This window comes from Synchiropus splendidus, chromosome 10 (genome assembly GCF_027744825.2).
Source record: "Synchiropus splendidus isolate RoL2022-P1 chromosome 10, RoL_Sspl_1.0, whole genome shotgun sequence".
NCBI lineage: Eukaryota > Metazoa > Chordata > Actinopteri > Syngnathiformes > Callionymidae > Synchiropus > Synchiropus splendidus.
The window spans coordinates 14,898,007-14,912,425 of NC_071343.1; the positions used below are offsets into that span (position 1 = coordinate 14,898,007).

General features: G+C 42.4%; 2 protein-coding genes across 5 annotated transcripts; both read left to right on the plus strand.

Moving 5' to 3' along the window:
- Positions 1–5,640: 5,640 nt before the first annotated feature.
- On the plus strand, positions 5,641–8,358 carry LOC128766357 (thioredoxin domain-containing protein 6-like). 4 transcript variants are annotated; one of them, XR_008415980.1, is made up of 5 exons: positions 5,641–5,751; positions 5,817–5,874; positions 7,391–7,513; positions 7,578–7,649; positions 7,946–8,358. XR_008415980.1 is itself a non-coding variant. In XM_053877912.1 (5 exons), the coding sequence occupies exons 1-5, from the start codon at positions 5,719–5,721 to the stop codon at positions 8,054–8,056; spliced, it is 381 nt and encodes a 126-aa protein (XP_053733887.1). In that variant the 5' UTR covers positions 5,641–5,718; the 3' UTR covers positions 8,057–8,358. The 4 variants fall into 4 exon arrangements, 3 of the variants coding, with proteins under 3 accessions (XP_053733887.1, XP_053733888.1, XP_053733889.1); XM_053877912.1 differs by having other exon boundaries at positions 7,391–7,497; XM_053877913.1 differs by lacking the exon at positions 7,578–7,649.
- An 845-nt stretch (positions 8,359–9,203) lies between these two features.
- On the plus strand, positions 9,204–14,006 carry LOC128766353 (thioredoxin domain-containing protein 6-like). The gene is made up of 16 exons (XM_053877904.1): positions 9,204–9,292; positions 9,361–9,418; positions 9,761–9,867; positions 10,116–10,187; positions 10,665–10,781; positions 10,907–10,994; positions 11,069–11,151; positions 11,206–11,298; positions 11,367–11,518; positions 11,666–11,862; positions 12,304–12,448; positions 12,520–12,627; positions 12,735–12,883; positions 12,953–13,097; positions 13,169–13,422; positions 13,854–14,006. Exons 1-16 carry the CDS (start codon positions 9,260–9,262, stop codon positions 13,910–13,912), a joined length of 1,860 nt encoding a protein of 619 aa, XP_053733879.1. The 5' UTR covers positions 9,204–9,259; the 3' UTR covers positions 13,913–14,006.
- The last annotated feature ends 413 nt before the right edge of the window (positions 14,007–14,419 follow it).

A 14,419-nucleotide genomic window follows, 5' to 3' on the forward strand; every position in this document is an offset into this window, starting at 1 on the left:
CATGGACAAACACAGAAGGAGGTCGAGGACAATCCAGAGCAGAACTAGATGGTGAAAAGACTTGACCTTGACAAGACAATAACTTGACAAGACATGGCTTAACAAGAAGATGACTGGACTTGAGACTTCACTTGATGGGGCAAGAATATGACTTGATGAGATGGAACTCGACCAGACTCTCTTGACGCAGAGACTTGACAGGGAAAGACTTGACTAGACAAGACAGGATTTGACCAGTCTGTTACTTGACTTGACACGCAGACTTGACTTGAAGGGACAATACGAGTTACAAAGTTATCTCGATGAGAAAGGACTTTACCAGACTGTTACTAGACTTGACGTGGAGACTTCACGTTCCAAGACGAGACGTTGATTTGATGAGACAGAGTTGACTAGACGAGACGGTAGTCAACCAGACTCACTTATCTTAACATGCAGACTTGACTTGACAGAGCAAGACAAGAAGGGACTTGACCAGACTGTTACTTGACTTGACATGGAGACTTGACATGATGCGGCATGACTTGATGTACAGACCTGACTAGACGAGTCTCGACCAGACGGTTACACAACTTGACGGAAAAAGACGAGACGAAGACTTGACTGGACATGATGGAAATCAATCAGGCTGTTACTTGACTTGACATGGAGACTTGACTTTACGGGGCAAGACGAGAAAAAGTTGACAAGATGAGACGGGACTCGACTAGACTGTTACTTGACTTGACTGGGAGACTTGACATTATGGGGAAGGACTTGACGTACAGACTTGACTTGACGAGACTCGACCAAGACGTTTACTTGACTTGACGGAAAAAGACGAGACAAAGACTTGACTGGACGTGACGGAAATGAACCAGACTGTCACTTGACTTGACTGGGTGACTTGACATTGTGGGGCAAGACTTGACGTACAGACTTGACGGGAAAAGCCATGACTAGAAGTGACAGAAATCGACTAGACTGTTAATTGACTTGACGTGGAGACTTGACATTATGGGGAAGGACTTGACGTACAGACTTGACTTGACGAGACTCGACCAAGATGTTTACTTGACTTGACGGAAAAAGACGAGACAAAGACTTGAGTGGACGTGACGGAAATGAACCAGACTGTTACTTGACTTGACTGGGTGACTTGACATTATGGGGCAAGACTTGACATACAGACTTGACGGGAAAAGCCATGACTTGAAGTGACAGAAATCGACCAGACTGTTACTTGACATGACATGGACACTTGACTTTACGGGGCAAGACGAAACAAAGTTGACAAGATGAGATGGGACTCGACTAGACTGTTACTTGACTTGACTGGGAGACTTGACATTATGGGGCAAGACTTGACATACAGACTTGATGAGACTCGACCAGATGGTTACTGAACTTGAGATGGACACTTGACGGGAAAAGCCATGACTAGAAGTGACAGAAATTGACTAGACTGTTAATTGACTTGACATGGAGACTTGACTTGGCGGTGCAAGATGTGAAAATGGCTTTGACTAGATGAGAGGGGACTCGGCGTATGACTTGACTAGACCTGACAAAAATGAAGTTTAAGATGACTTTTCTTCTGACTTTTCTTCTCCTCTCACGGTAGTCACACAAAAGAACATGTGCCTTTGGAAATGCCGTTGCCCCCAGGCCTAAAAGAAGTTACAGACCCAATGAAAGAGAAGCAGGAGGAAGAGTGAGAACAGATGGCTGTATCAGGTCGGTCTTTCAGAATAATGAACCAAGATCCTCGGGAGTTGAGGCGCGCTAAGAGGCAGGTGGAGACAGGTGATGTGAGACACCACTGGAGCAGATCAAAAGGGGAGATTCATGTGATGTATGGTTTACAGATCAAACGATGGTGAAGTGGTGGTTGAGAGTAACACATGGACACATGCAGAGGAGAAGGTTGGACGGTTGGAAAATGATGAATGAGGTTCATGGATGCAGTCAGAGATGCTGATATGTAGAGACGTGGGACACTTCTGCCCTGACAGCTGAGCTGGAATCATTTCTAATTTGCCTTTTCTTTCTATGAAACTGGACGTGACAGTGCTGGGGTTCCTTCAGTGAATCATTGCTGAAGCTCACAAGACCAATCGATACATGACAAATTAAAAGACATCAAAATAATATCTCACACCAGGGAGAGACTTACTGGGTTTTTTTTCCCCCACATTTGTTGCCAAACAATTACTCAACATCCTGGGAGAATTGAAGCCTTTAACGAAAATAAACTGGAGAGGCTCTTTCATGAGGATTAAACGTGACTCACATGCTTCAGATGTGCTAATGGAGACTAAGCCTCAGCGCTGTCCTCTGTCTCTTTTATCCTGGAGGAGAGATTAGAAACCATCCACGAGGGAAGTCGATAAGAGGTTTCCTCAAGACTGCAGTGGAGCAGAAGGTCCGCTGGGACTTGGTGACAATGTGGTGAAACTGAAGTGGCAAGTCTTCTGCCGATGGCTTGAAGTTTATCAACCCAAATGGTGGTAGCATTATTTCTCATCTTGTTCACTTCATATTACTGACCTGAAACACATCACTGCCATCCCCTCACTTGTTTATATATATATATATATATATTAAATAACATTCCATCCAGTAGCCAGCAGTGACTTTATAAACAGATCTGAGATGAAGTATTTGGTTTTGCTGAGCAAGGTTGAAAAGAGGTCGTGGCTACTTCTCAGAAATATTGTTGCCGTTTTGTAAAGCTCATTACAAGTCATGATTAAAATGTCTTCCCTTAACCAACATAATCCAAGTGAGCAAAGGCGCTGTCCACGTAGATTTGACTGGATATACACAAACAAGTGAAAAAAACGAATCACTGCATTGTAATCTGCCTCTTATCTACGCGCCGGAATAATCCCGCCGTGTCGTGTTCTTCCGGGACAATGGTGTGTCACATTGTCGAAGCATGTTTTCGCCAAAAGTCATTACAGATGACATTTAAAGATCTAAAGGCCAGAAGCGCAGCAGGAAATGACTGGAAAAGACATTTGTTTTGTGCAAATCGCTGATAAACGTGACAAAGAAAAACATTGGCTTGCAAATATGGGACTCAATGAAACATCGCAGCTCTAACAATAACAGGTGAGTGTCGAGCCCACTCCTCAGGTACAATATTTTGGCATTTCCAGCTCATGTCTTCAAAAATACATCTGTTAAAACAAGGTAAGAAGCTGAATCCAAGGTAGATTGTGAGATAAAAACATGGACACAAGGCCTGTCAGTGCAGAGCTTCTCATCCCTGGCTCCTCATGCATTGACCCATCGTGTGGCATGTACCAAAACATAAAACCAAGTACACGTAGCTTCCGACGACTGGGATCGGTTCCGACCAACCGGACATAAGTCAGATCGGATGTAAGTGGAATGCCATTCAAAATAGCCAGCGCGAGGGTTTTAGGTGCTACTGTAGTGGTAGATGGCTGTGTGAGAGTGAGATGCTGGGATACTGCGCTGCCGTAACTGTCGTACGCGATGCCAGACATTAAATTAAAAAAAAAAAAAAAAAAAAAAAAAAAAAAAAAAAAAGCATCTGCTGGCCGTGGTCGCAAGTACTGGTGCATGTAAGTCGAGCAGGTCGTAAGTCGGATGTTACGTGTACCTGTGATGCAGCAGATTCCCATGATACATTGAAAAATCTGGGATACAATTTTATTAGTGGTGGGACTTTAACAAGTTAATTTCGATTAATTAATTACAATAATATTATTATAATAATATTATGAATAATTAATTACAACAAAATGAAATTTAAATTCATTTACAAATATTTTCAAGACATTAAAAGAGCTTTAGTTTAAATAAGGTGTTATAAAAACTTGAATATAGACACCATCGTGATCTATTGTGTTATTGTCAAACAATATTTTGTTGTTTAAATGTATGTATGGCTCCATCATTTCAATAATACACCAAATTCATTCAAATTGATAAATGTGGCTTCTTGTGGCAAATATTCTTATACCATTAAACTGCGATTAATTGAGATTAATTAACTATATAATTTTTTTTAATCGAATCCCACCCATAAATTAAATATACTGCAGCTTGGAAAAATCTTCCAGAGCTGAACAGTGAACCAAGATACGAATAAGCATCTGCATCCATTACCCACCACTAGATGAAGCTGCCCTCAGCACAGAATGAAGTGACTAAGATAAACAACTTCCCTGAAGACATCTGCGAATTAGAGTCACATAATACTCTACTAATGTATTGGCCCCCTGACGGAAGTGAGGAGTGCACACTGAAGCAGAGCGTGTCGCTCGACAAATCACAATATGAAGTGCTGCAGATAGGAAGCAGCTGTAATGGGCAGTTCAGGGAAAATTTCAGCTCAGCTTCACTGAAGTTTGCCAAAGTTGACTTCAAACACTCCAGAAGATTGTTTCCTCTCCATTGGAATCTGGGTCAAAACTCAGGCCGACTCGAGAAGTCAGAAGTTGTAACCTTTCCATTACATCTCTGAACCGCCGTGCTGTGCCACGCCTCCACCTGAAGATGAGGGATTACATGCTGGACCAGGCCGATACACCGCCACTCCATACAGCTGTGTCCACCTGACTGGAGATCGTGGCCACAACGTTCTCCAGCCGCTGCCTGCGACTAGGCCAGTGGGTATCAAAGTTGCGTCGTCGAAGACTCGAAGTGTGCTTTCCAGTTATGTTCAGTGTTTTATGTTCAGTGTTGGTTCTGATGGAGTATGGTTTCTGGTAGAGAGATAAACAATGTAAAAGGGAATGTGGTCACGAACACCATGTGACCTGATTTAGCAGCCGGCAAAATGCAGCGCAGTGTTAGCATTGGTAACGTTTCCTTGAAGAGTCAAGGTGTCTATATGGCTTTGTCTGGATGAGTCTCTTCTTTGCTGACATAACAAAGAAATGAAAAAGCCATTACAAAACCTCTCATGAAGATGGACCTCTTGGATCCCCTCACTGCCTTTATGGAGAGAATCTTTACTAGGTGCAGGCCTCACAACATTCACAGTATCACGTATCTGCACCAAACAACAGGCACTACCACACCTGCATGACACGATCACAACAGTGGGACAACAACAGTAGGAGTAATAAGGAGTAAGGTAGCAGTGAGGTTTCATGAAACAGTGTCCTGACTTTCAGAGGCCACCAGAGGGCACTGTCTGCTGTAAAATGTTTTGAGTTGAACAACTAATTCAATGAAACCTCACATCATTTCTGAACTAAGAGCGCCATCTAGTGGCCACTGAAAACTGTTATATCAACCCTGCAATACTCTTTCATGATACCTCATCTACCTATTGCTAAATACTGGTAAGGATAATAAACCTATGTTACTTATATTTTTATATATTCCCACCTAATATATTCACACATAATCCAGTTTAAGTACCATAAATAACTAAATAATTATAAGAAGAAGAAACAATATTTAGTGAATCACATATCATGTGGAGAACAAAATGAATTAAAGAAATAATATATTTGTTACAGGCAAAATCATTTTTTGCCACAGATTTTTTAAATGCCAAATGGGAGGAGCCGTTGCTAAGCAACCAAGGAGCAAAGCACCCGGCAGGAAACGGAATGGACGATTAAAGCCACGCATGATAATAAAGGCAACGATTATTAATAAAGTAAATGAGCAGCTACAAAATGCTGTGGAAATCATTCAGAAACATCAGAAACATAAAGAGAGGTATCAGGGAGAAACGTTGGCGGTCACATGGCAGGGAAGAGGAAGGAAACGGTCCTGCAGGTAATGGCATTCCAATACTATTGTTAGCTCAGGTGCACCCATTCATTGTTTGTTTTTCCTTTCAGGTTACTGTTACGACTGAAGAAGACTGGGCCACATTGCTGCAAAGAAAAGGCATCATAGGTACGGAACTACTGAGAGGTCACGGAGGTCAGAATGTATTGAAGATTCTGAAGCACAATGCTAGAAAAGTAAAGGTAAACATAGCGTCACGTGATAAGGAATAGTCATATCTGAGCCGTAAACACTCCAAACAGGGCTGATTTAAGTGGCACTACAGGTCAAAAACATAAAAACACAATCAGAAATCCATTTGAAATGACTAAGTTCAAATGTTTTTAAATGAGCCATTACTCTTTACTTGAGTCTTTGAGCAGACTTTGTATTGAGGTGGAATGAAATGGTGAAGCATTTCAGGCCAAAGGAGAGGATAGAAGCTTGTAGCGATAAAATCCATGAAATTCACTCCAGAAGTGGAGTAGAACTCAGTAGAACTCCTTCACCTATCAGGAATATCTGTTGCCCTGTTCTGGAGCGTGCAGCATGTGGTCAGTCCAAGAAGGTGCTTTTTACTGTTGATGTTTATCAGAAAAACATCCATCCATCGTCGTCTGCTTATCTGTTACCGGGTCGCGGGGGCAGCCGCTTCAGGAGGTCACGCCCTTCTCCTGAGCGACATCCACCAGCTCCGTCTAGGGGATCCCGAGACGCTCCCAGGCCAGCGTAGAGATATAATGTAATCTCTCCACCTGGTCCTGAGTCAACCCCTCGATCTCCTCCCAGCTGGACGTGTCTGGAACACCTCCAAAGGGAGGCGTCGAGAGGGCATCCTGATGAGATGCCCGACCCACCTAAACTGACTCCTCTCAATGTGGAGAAGCAGCAGCTCTACTCCGAGCCCCTCCCGACTGACAGAACTTCTCACCCTATCTCTAAGGGAGACGCCTGCCACCCTTCGGAGAAAACCCATTTCAGCCGCTTGTATCGGGGACCTTGCTCTCTCGGTCATGACCCAAAGCTCATGACTGTAGGTGAGGGTCGGGACGAAGATTGGTCGGTATATAGAGAGCTTTGCCTTCTGGCTCAGCTCTCTCTTATGGACAACACTGTTGTATCAGAAAAACAATAGCTTTCATTTCTGTGAAATCAGGATCATGACTAAAGGAACAAGAACTGATTTTCTTGGTGGTGCTGGAAAAGCGAGGAGCTTAATTATGTCTCTAAATTTGGAGTGGCAGAGCTGCTGCTTCTCCATGTTGTAGGAGGACAGTTCAAGTGCCTGGTGAATTTATCCACTTTAACACTTAAGACAGAAAAAGCAGCAGTCACACTCATTAAACAGCTCAGCCTGGTTCAGCGAGGAATGAACGGCTGGATGGATTTCTGAAATACCTTTAAAAGAAAGGTGTACTTTGGAATATTGCTCCAAACTAAAGGAATTCAATGCCAGGTTATATGGTGAGTGGCGTTCACATGAAATAAAACACCAATATAGTAATAATTTTCTCAGTTTTAAGGGCTTGTAAAGCATCAACATGCGTTAGAATAACACGCCTGAGGCTTGTCCGTGATCTGATGCTTCCCCCTTGTGTTCACCAATGAGTACTTCAGTGTTAACGCTGAGCTCTCGACTCTGCAGTTGTGGATGTGTACTCGAACTGGTGCGGCCCCTGTAAGCCAGTGGTCCGTCACCTCCAGAGGATGAAGAATGAAATTGCCGAGGACGAGCTGCTGCACTTCGCCACAGTAAGGGAAAAAAAAAGTATGACTATGACATACGACTACTGAATGGGGGTCTTTATAATCAGCTTTATTGTGTCTTGCAGGCTGAGTCAGACAGCCTTGAAGATCTGAAAGAATATCGTGGGCAATGTCAAACCGTTTTTTTATTATATCATGTAAGGAATGGAGCACTTTGTTTTTTGTTGTTGTTCCCACATTATGTGTCCTTGGTATGTGGTAAATAGCAAATACTCAAGAGTTAAAGACTGGAGGATTCACGTCTAGTGTTGCCCTTCTTGGGATGAGTTTTCTATGAGTTTCTACTGTCTTCATGCTTCTCTTTCATCATTCCTGATCTCTCAGATGATAGAGCATCCAGATGATTTTAATGGAGAGCGCTAGACATTTTTAGTGTGTGATGTCTGAAGAAACAAAGGGATTTTAATCCAGACCATGTGAATTGTGTGGACAGAACGCACAGGTGGTGGAGAAGGTGGAAGGTCCCAAGGTTCCAGCTATCCAGAAGGCCATCAAAGACCAACTGACCAAAGTCAAGCGGCAGCTGAAGGAGGGCGCTGAATGAGGGAATTCAGTTGATCAGACGCCAATAGCCTGAACATTATTCAATAATGTGAGTTCAATATTTCCTCCTCATTATAGTGAGGTTGGTATGCAAGGAAGTGCTGAACAGAGGAGCTGATGAATACATGTTTTTGTTCGTCTTCACTGTGTGTATTACTGTGAAGACCATCATGGTGGCATGTTTGTGACAGTGACTGTAGAATCATTTGATTTTAGCTACTGAAATGGAATTACATTTTGTACTTTTCTTGACAAAAGTTTGTGCATTGAATGACATACTTTGATAAAGAGATTTGTTAAATATGTATGTGTTCATCATTTTTGTTCTTTGAAATTGAATTGATTGATTATAAAACTCATAAAAATCATCAGTTTGATATTGTAATACCCTGAGTAGTCTTATCCTTCATAGTTCATATATGGCCTCTTTTCAGTACTGGCTGGGAATATATATATATATATATATATATATATATATATATATATATATATATATATATATATATATATATATATATATATATATATATATATATATATATATATAAGATATTGGAACTGAAAGTGAATAAAGCGAAAATATATATTTTTTTAATCCTTGAATTAATATCACATCAACAAATTAATGTTCGGCACGTCAAGAGGATTTTTATTTTTGTTTTTAAGAAATGGAACCTGTACCTTTCAGGAGACTTGGTAGGTGAACATTGTTTTACAGTTAACATACATTATTCAGTACAATAAAACAACAAAGAAGCATTAAAATGTGAACAAAATCTGTAATTGTTAAATGGCTTTTGAAGGTAATTTTTGCGACAGGACAATTACTGCTTAATATTAATATATATATCAGGATTTTACATATATATATATATATATATATATATATATATATATATATATATATATATATATATATATATATATATATATATATATATATATACACACACACATATAGATTTGGTGAAAAGTGAATACAAAAATATTAAACCAAAGTCTAATCGATTAAATGCCACAGTCGAAGCCATCGTATTTGTTTACAGTCCGTTTTTTAAATTAAAAAAAACACGCACAAGGACGCGTCTGGAAGATGGAGTACCGTCGCCTAGCAACCAAGTTAGCAAACAAGTTGGAAACCAGGCGGCTGCTCGCGCGAGCCTCCGGGACGAGTGTGGCAAGTGGAGCTCAAAACTACGAGGAAATGGCAGCAAAGAAGAAAGAAGGGACTTTACAGGTTTTTATGCGCATCAAACCTTCCTCACATTAATGCGTTTCCGACATATCGATGTGTTGAACGTGCAGGTGTCTGCCACCAACAACGAACAATGGGAGGCGCTCCTCACCAACAGAGGGCTCACAGGTGAGAGGACCTTGAGAAGATCGATATAAACGAGAGCTTTTATGTAAATAGTAACTGTCCGTGAACGAAAGGTATTTAATACACTTGCATATCGTCAGATTTTCCTTTTTCTCAGAGCGATGGTTTTATTTGTGAAGATCAGTGCAGTTGCGTATCATGAAAAAAAAAGTTTTAAAATGTATCAATGCATCAGGGAATTGAAAATTTGATACATTGGAATGGATGTTGCGCTCAGAAGAAAACACGGGATTTTAATAGAAGACTTGTCAGGCAAACCCTGCCGTGCCCGCTGCTGCCCCCTTGTGTTAAGGAAGGTAACTGCGTGCAACTCCTGTCCCTCAGTAGTGGACGTGTATCAAGAGTGGTGTGGCCCCTGCAAAGCTGTGGTCCGACACCTGCAGAAGATAAAGAACGAGGTTGCGGAGGACGACCTGCTGCACTTTGCCACAGTGAGTTGGACGGTATTTGAAAGCATATGAATTTTATCATTAAAAACTGTGTACAATGGGGATTAAAAAAATGTTTTTGCGCAAACAACAAATTTATATCACATTTTAACCTGGGTCAGACATTTGTATGAAGACTATGAGGATTATAAACATATACAGTAAGTAAATCTTGCCATGAGTTTTTAATCAAAATAGAGAGTTTTTGGTACAATAAACTGCTATTTTAACTTTAACTAACTTATTTCCAGGCTGAAGCTGACAGCATAGACGTTTTGGAAAAGTATCGTGGGAAATGTGAACCAGCTTTTCTCTTTTACCGGGTGAGTGAGGACACTTTGAGAATTTAGCAGCGAGAATTTTTTTTTATTTCTGCTTAATAAGTCAAGCTAAATATAAGACACAAGTGTATGTACCACTGTATACATGAAAATTGTCCAATTACAAAAGGAACATAAGATTTAATCTTGTAATTTTTCACTGCTTAATTGAGTTTAATAAGTTTGAATAAAATATTGCTCAACAGTCATAAAAAATATGTAAAACTGAAATATCTTTATATTTATAATACATTTTGCCAGTTTTGTTTTTAAGCAAAAATACTTAGGAAATAAATCCGTCATGAAACTTCATTTCATTCTAAAATAACTTCCAATAATAATAATAATAATAATAAAATGAAGGCAACTTGCCTAGTTTGGACAATAGCTTGCTCTTTTTTCCCTGGCAATTTCAGCAGTAAGAACCCAACTTATCTTTAGTGGTTTGGTGTTTGTCTGCAAATGTCTGCTTCACCTCAGGGCGGGAAGTTGGTGGCCAAGGTGCGAGGTGCCAGGGTTCCTGACATCCAACGGCTGATCAAAGAGCAGCTGGCCAAGGAGAAGCTCTTCTTGGAGCAAGGTGGTGAACGGAATTCGGTGAGTTGGGATGGAGAGGACATTCTACCATCGGTGACCACTGACCACAGATCATTATCCTCTTGATCCGTTGCGAACACAGCGTGAGCCTGAACCAACATGTACAGTGACATCAGTGTTTTTAGATATCAGATGATGAGCAGCTGGAGGAGGAGGAGGAGGAGGAGACAGATGGGGAGACTCAACAGGCTGGAAATGAAGAAAACTTCACAGGTGTTTTAACACATCTGTCTTCTATGGGCTGTTATTTTAAAAACCTCATATTAACTGATGCTGATCTCATCTAGTTCCCGCCAGTAAATCCTTCACAGTTGCCATCTTGAAACCCAACGCTGTTGCTCACAGCAGAACCAGCGAGATCATCATGAAGGTACTTGAAATCTGAAATCCCCTGCGTCGTTCATTCAAGCATGGATTCCTCTAGATTCAAGACGCCGGGTTTGAGATCCTGGCTCAAGAAGAACGAACACTGAGTGAAGCTGAGGCTCGGGAATTTTACCGGCACCGAGCTGGAGAGGTGGACTTGTTACTCGAAAAGCTCTTGGACCGCAAATGAGCAACCTAACTTGTTGCATCTGTCTATAGCTCTTCTTTGAGGACCTGGTCCAGTTCATGTCCAGCGGACCCTCACATGTTCTGGTTCTGTCCAAAGCTGAGGACCTGGACGTGGTACCACTGTGGCTGGAGTTCATCGGTCCTGCAGACACAGAAGAAGCCAGGAGAGAGAAGCCTGACAGGTTAGTTCAGTGACCAGGAGCTTACAGTGGACACCATTTCACAGCCCACACGATCAGACACACCCAAATATTCTGCTCCTCTGCGTTCGGCACCAGCTGAGCAACCATCTGCTCTCCTCTTATTCCTCTTCCCTGGACACGCTGCAGCTTGAGAGCGCAATACGGCACAGAGACGCTGTTCAATGCCGTGCACGGCAGTCAGGACGGCGAGCAGGCCAGCAGGGAGCTCGCCTTCCTATTCCCCAACTTTCAGATGGCCCCGGTGTCCGAGCAGGAAGCCGAGGAAGAGCGTGTGGAGAGGACACTGGCTCTGATCCGGCCTGACGTCGCCAGCGAACAGAGAGGTGCAGCACAGTCCAATTATACACACATACGCATATGTCATGGCAGCATTTTCCCCGTCATATTAGAGCGCAACATAACCTAGAAGTGACCTTTAGACACAACACCACAAAAGAATTTCAGATTCCTTATCAAGTCTGGTCAACTGAACAATAATAATGACCATATTCCTATTTATTTCCACGTTTATGTAGGCATTAAAAAAAAAAAATTATATTCTTTATTTTAAATGTTTAAATTATTTCCACATTTATTTCTGCATTTCTGTTTCCACTTGGCAAAGTAATTATGTAATATGTCAAATCATTTACTTATTTCTTGATTTTTTTTTTTCATCCCTCATGTGACTCTGCTTTTTCCTCCAACCTGTCTAGAAATAAAAGTTCAGGAAGGCAGCGTTTAAGTGTTTCTGAGCAACTTCTTCCCCACCTGTGCTCCCACAGAGGAGGTGTTGGCCCAAATCCATAATTCAGGTTTCACAGTGGCTCTTCAAAGGGAGGTGATGATGTCAGAAGAGCAAGTCAGACGATTTTACGTCAAGCAGCTAGAGGATGTGAACGTCCCGGCTCTGATGCAAACCATGACCAGGTGACTTTGCTTGTCAGGTCAGCTTCTGCTACGCAGACTACTATGATGATGAGACAAGTGTGTTGTCACAGAGGTCCAGTGCTGCTGCTGGTTCTGGTCGGGCCAGGGGCAGTGGATCATTGGAGGGCCCTCATTGGGCCGTCTGATGTGGGAAAAGCCAAAGAGGAGAATCCAGAGTGGTGAGTGTGTTCAGTGTATGACTCGTGAAGCTGAGCCATGACTCTCCTTCCACCAGTGGAAGAGTTCAGTTCTCCTTTTATAGTAATTTAACTCCGGGACGTCTTAGTTTAGGGGCGCAGTTCGCCGTGGAGGGTGACCCCACAAACCAGCTTCATGGCAGCGACACTCATGAAGATGCAGAACAGGCTATCGACTACTTCTTCCCCAAGCAGCAAACTCTGGCCATCATCAAGCCAGACGCCTTTGAGCACAAAGGTTCTAGAACTGTTTCTATCAATAACAAGTTCCATTGAACAAATTTAATATTTCTTTTTCTCCCATCAGAGACGATTTTAGAGGAGATCCAGAGCCGGGGGTTTGCTGTGACGCAGAAGAAGGAGATGACGTTGACAAAGGAAACAGCGGAGGAGTTTTACAAGGAGCACAGAGACAAGGTGTTCTTCAGCCAGATGGTTGACTCCATGTGTCGGTCTGTCTCTCAGGAACACTTTCTTGAATATGTGATTCACCACTGGTCAGTAATGTGTCTGTTGGCTCCAGCCGTCCTTGTTTGATGCTTGTGCTGGAGAAGGAAAATGCAGTGGAAGAGTGGAGAACCATGATGGGGCCCACAGACCCACAAGAGGCCAAGTCCACATGCCCAAATTCTTTGAGAGCTCGCTTTGCCACTGATGTTCTCAGCAACTGCGTTCACGGATCCTGCAGTGAAGAACACGCACAGGAAAAGATCCAGCTGATCTTCGGACAGGAAGCAGAGGCGACTGGTGACAGTGATGGAGGAACTAATGGAGCAGGTACTGAGAGAACAGTTTCAAACTGTGCCATCACTTACGGTCGAGGGTGTCACAGAAGCATCTGTGACACAGGCTTGTGAGATTCAGTGAGATTACTTTTTGTCCCCATTCAGGCCACCGTCGCGCTACCTGCTTGAGTTTATCAGGCTAAAATAAAGGAAGAGAACTTCCGTCTATAGCTGAGCAACGTATCTTGCGTGCAGATGAGGCGTTCATGAATGTCGGAATTTTCTACCCGACTGAAAATGAGTGGGGGTTTCAACAGTTTACATGCACCCATGCTAAGCAGCGCTGTCCTACTTGTACATTTGTGAGAATTGAGGCGACTTTCTGAGTCACCAAGCGAGAACGTAATTCAATCAATGACAAGGACACACTATGCGAGGAGAGAATATTAAATAAGAGTTAATTCAATTTCATTTTCCCTGCAGGCGAACCACACCTTCCAGGGGCAGAAGAGTTGAAAGCTGCTGAGCTGACAGATTGCTAAGCACTTTCTCATGAGGACAAAAACAATCCCCACTTCATGTAAATAAACAAGAAAATACCACAAAACTGTGACGCATTCCTACGTTCAAACCTTCTTGTGTCATTGTAATGGATACAGACTCTGTCTAAACATCACCTCTGATAATTTTTTCTTCAAATATTCTCATGACAATCAATTTTAAAATAAAGATTGCCACAGTCAACATTTATTTGTATAGTTTTTTGCCTACTGAAATGTTCCAATGGACTCTCTTTACCTCGGAGTTTTCTGAGTAGGCGACACAAACAGCAGCACGCAGACTATCCCTCATCTGTTTCCCAACACATGGATGATGCGAGCGCTGTGGCGTGGAGCTGAAAAGGTGAGAAAGATCCTTGTCATCTCGCTGTGATAAAACACGGTGAAATCAGAGGTGTTGTGATGACAGAGTACCTGGGGAGGTCATCTGTGGAGGACTGCCTTCCTGCCCACTGCAGAGTCCGGCTCTTCCCAGCGAGGGCGAGAGCT

Excerpts from the sequence above, each read along its gene's own strand:
- LOC128766357 (XM_053877912.1), top strand. The coding sequence starts at position 5,719 with ATGGCAGGGAAGAGGAAGGAAACGGTCCTGCAG. Across the intron at positions 5,875-7,390 it reads GCAAAGAAAAGGCATCATAG|TTGTGGATGTGTACTCGAAC; the intron begins GTACGGAACTAC and ends TCGACTCTGCAG. Across the intron at positions 7,498-7,577 it reads AGCTGCTGCACTTCGCCACA|GCTGAGTCAGACAGCCTTGA; the intron begins GTAAGGGAAAAA and ends TGTGTCTTGCAG.
- LOC128766353 (XM_053877904.1), top strand. The coding sequence starts at position 9,260 with ATGGCAGCAAAGAAGAAAGAAGGGACTTTACAG. Across the intron at positions 9,419-9,760 it reads CACCAACAGAGGGCTCACAG|TAGTGGACGTGTATCAAGAG; the intron begins GTGAGAGGACCT and ends CCTGTCCCTCAG. Across the intron at positions 13,423-13,853 it reads TGGAGGAACTAATGGAGCAG|GCGAACCACACCTTCCAGGG; the intron begins GTACTGAGAGAA and ends TTTTCCCTGCAG.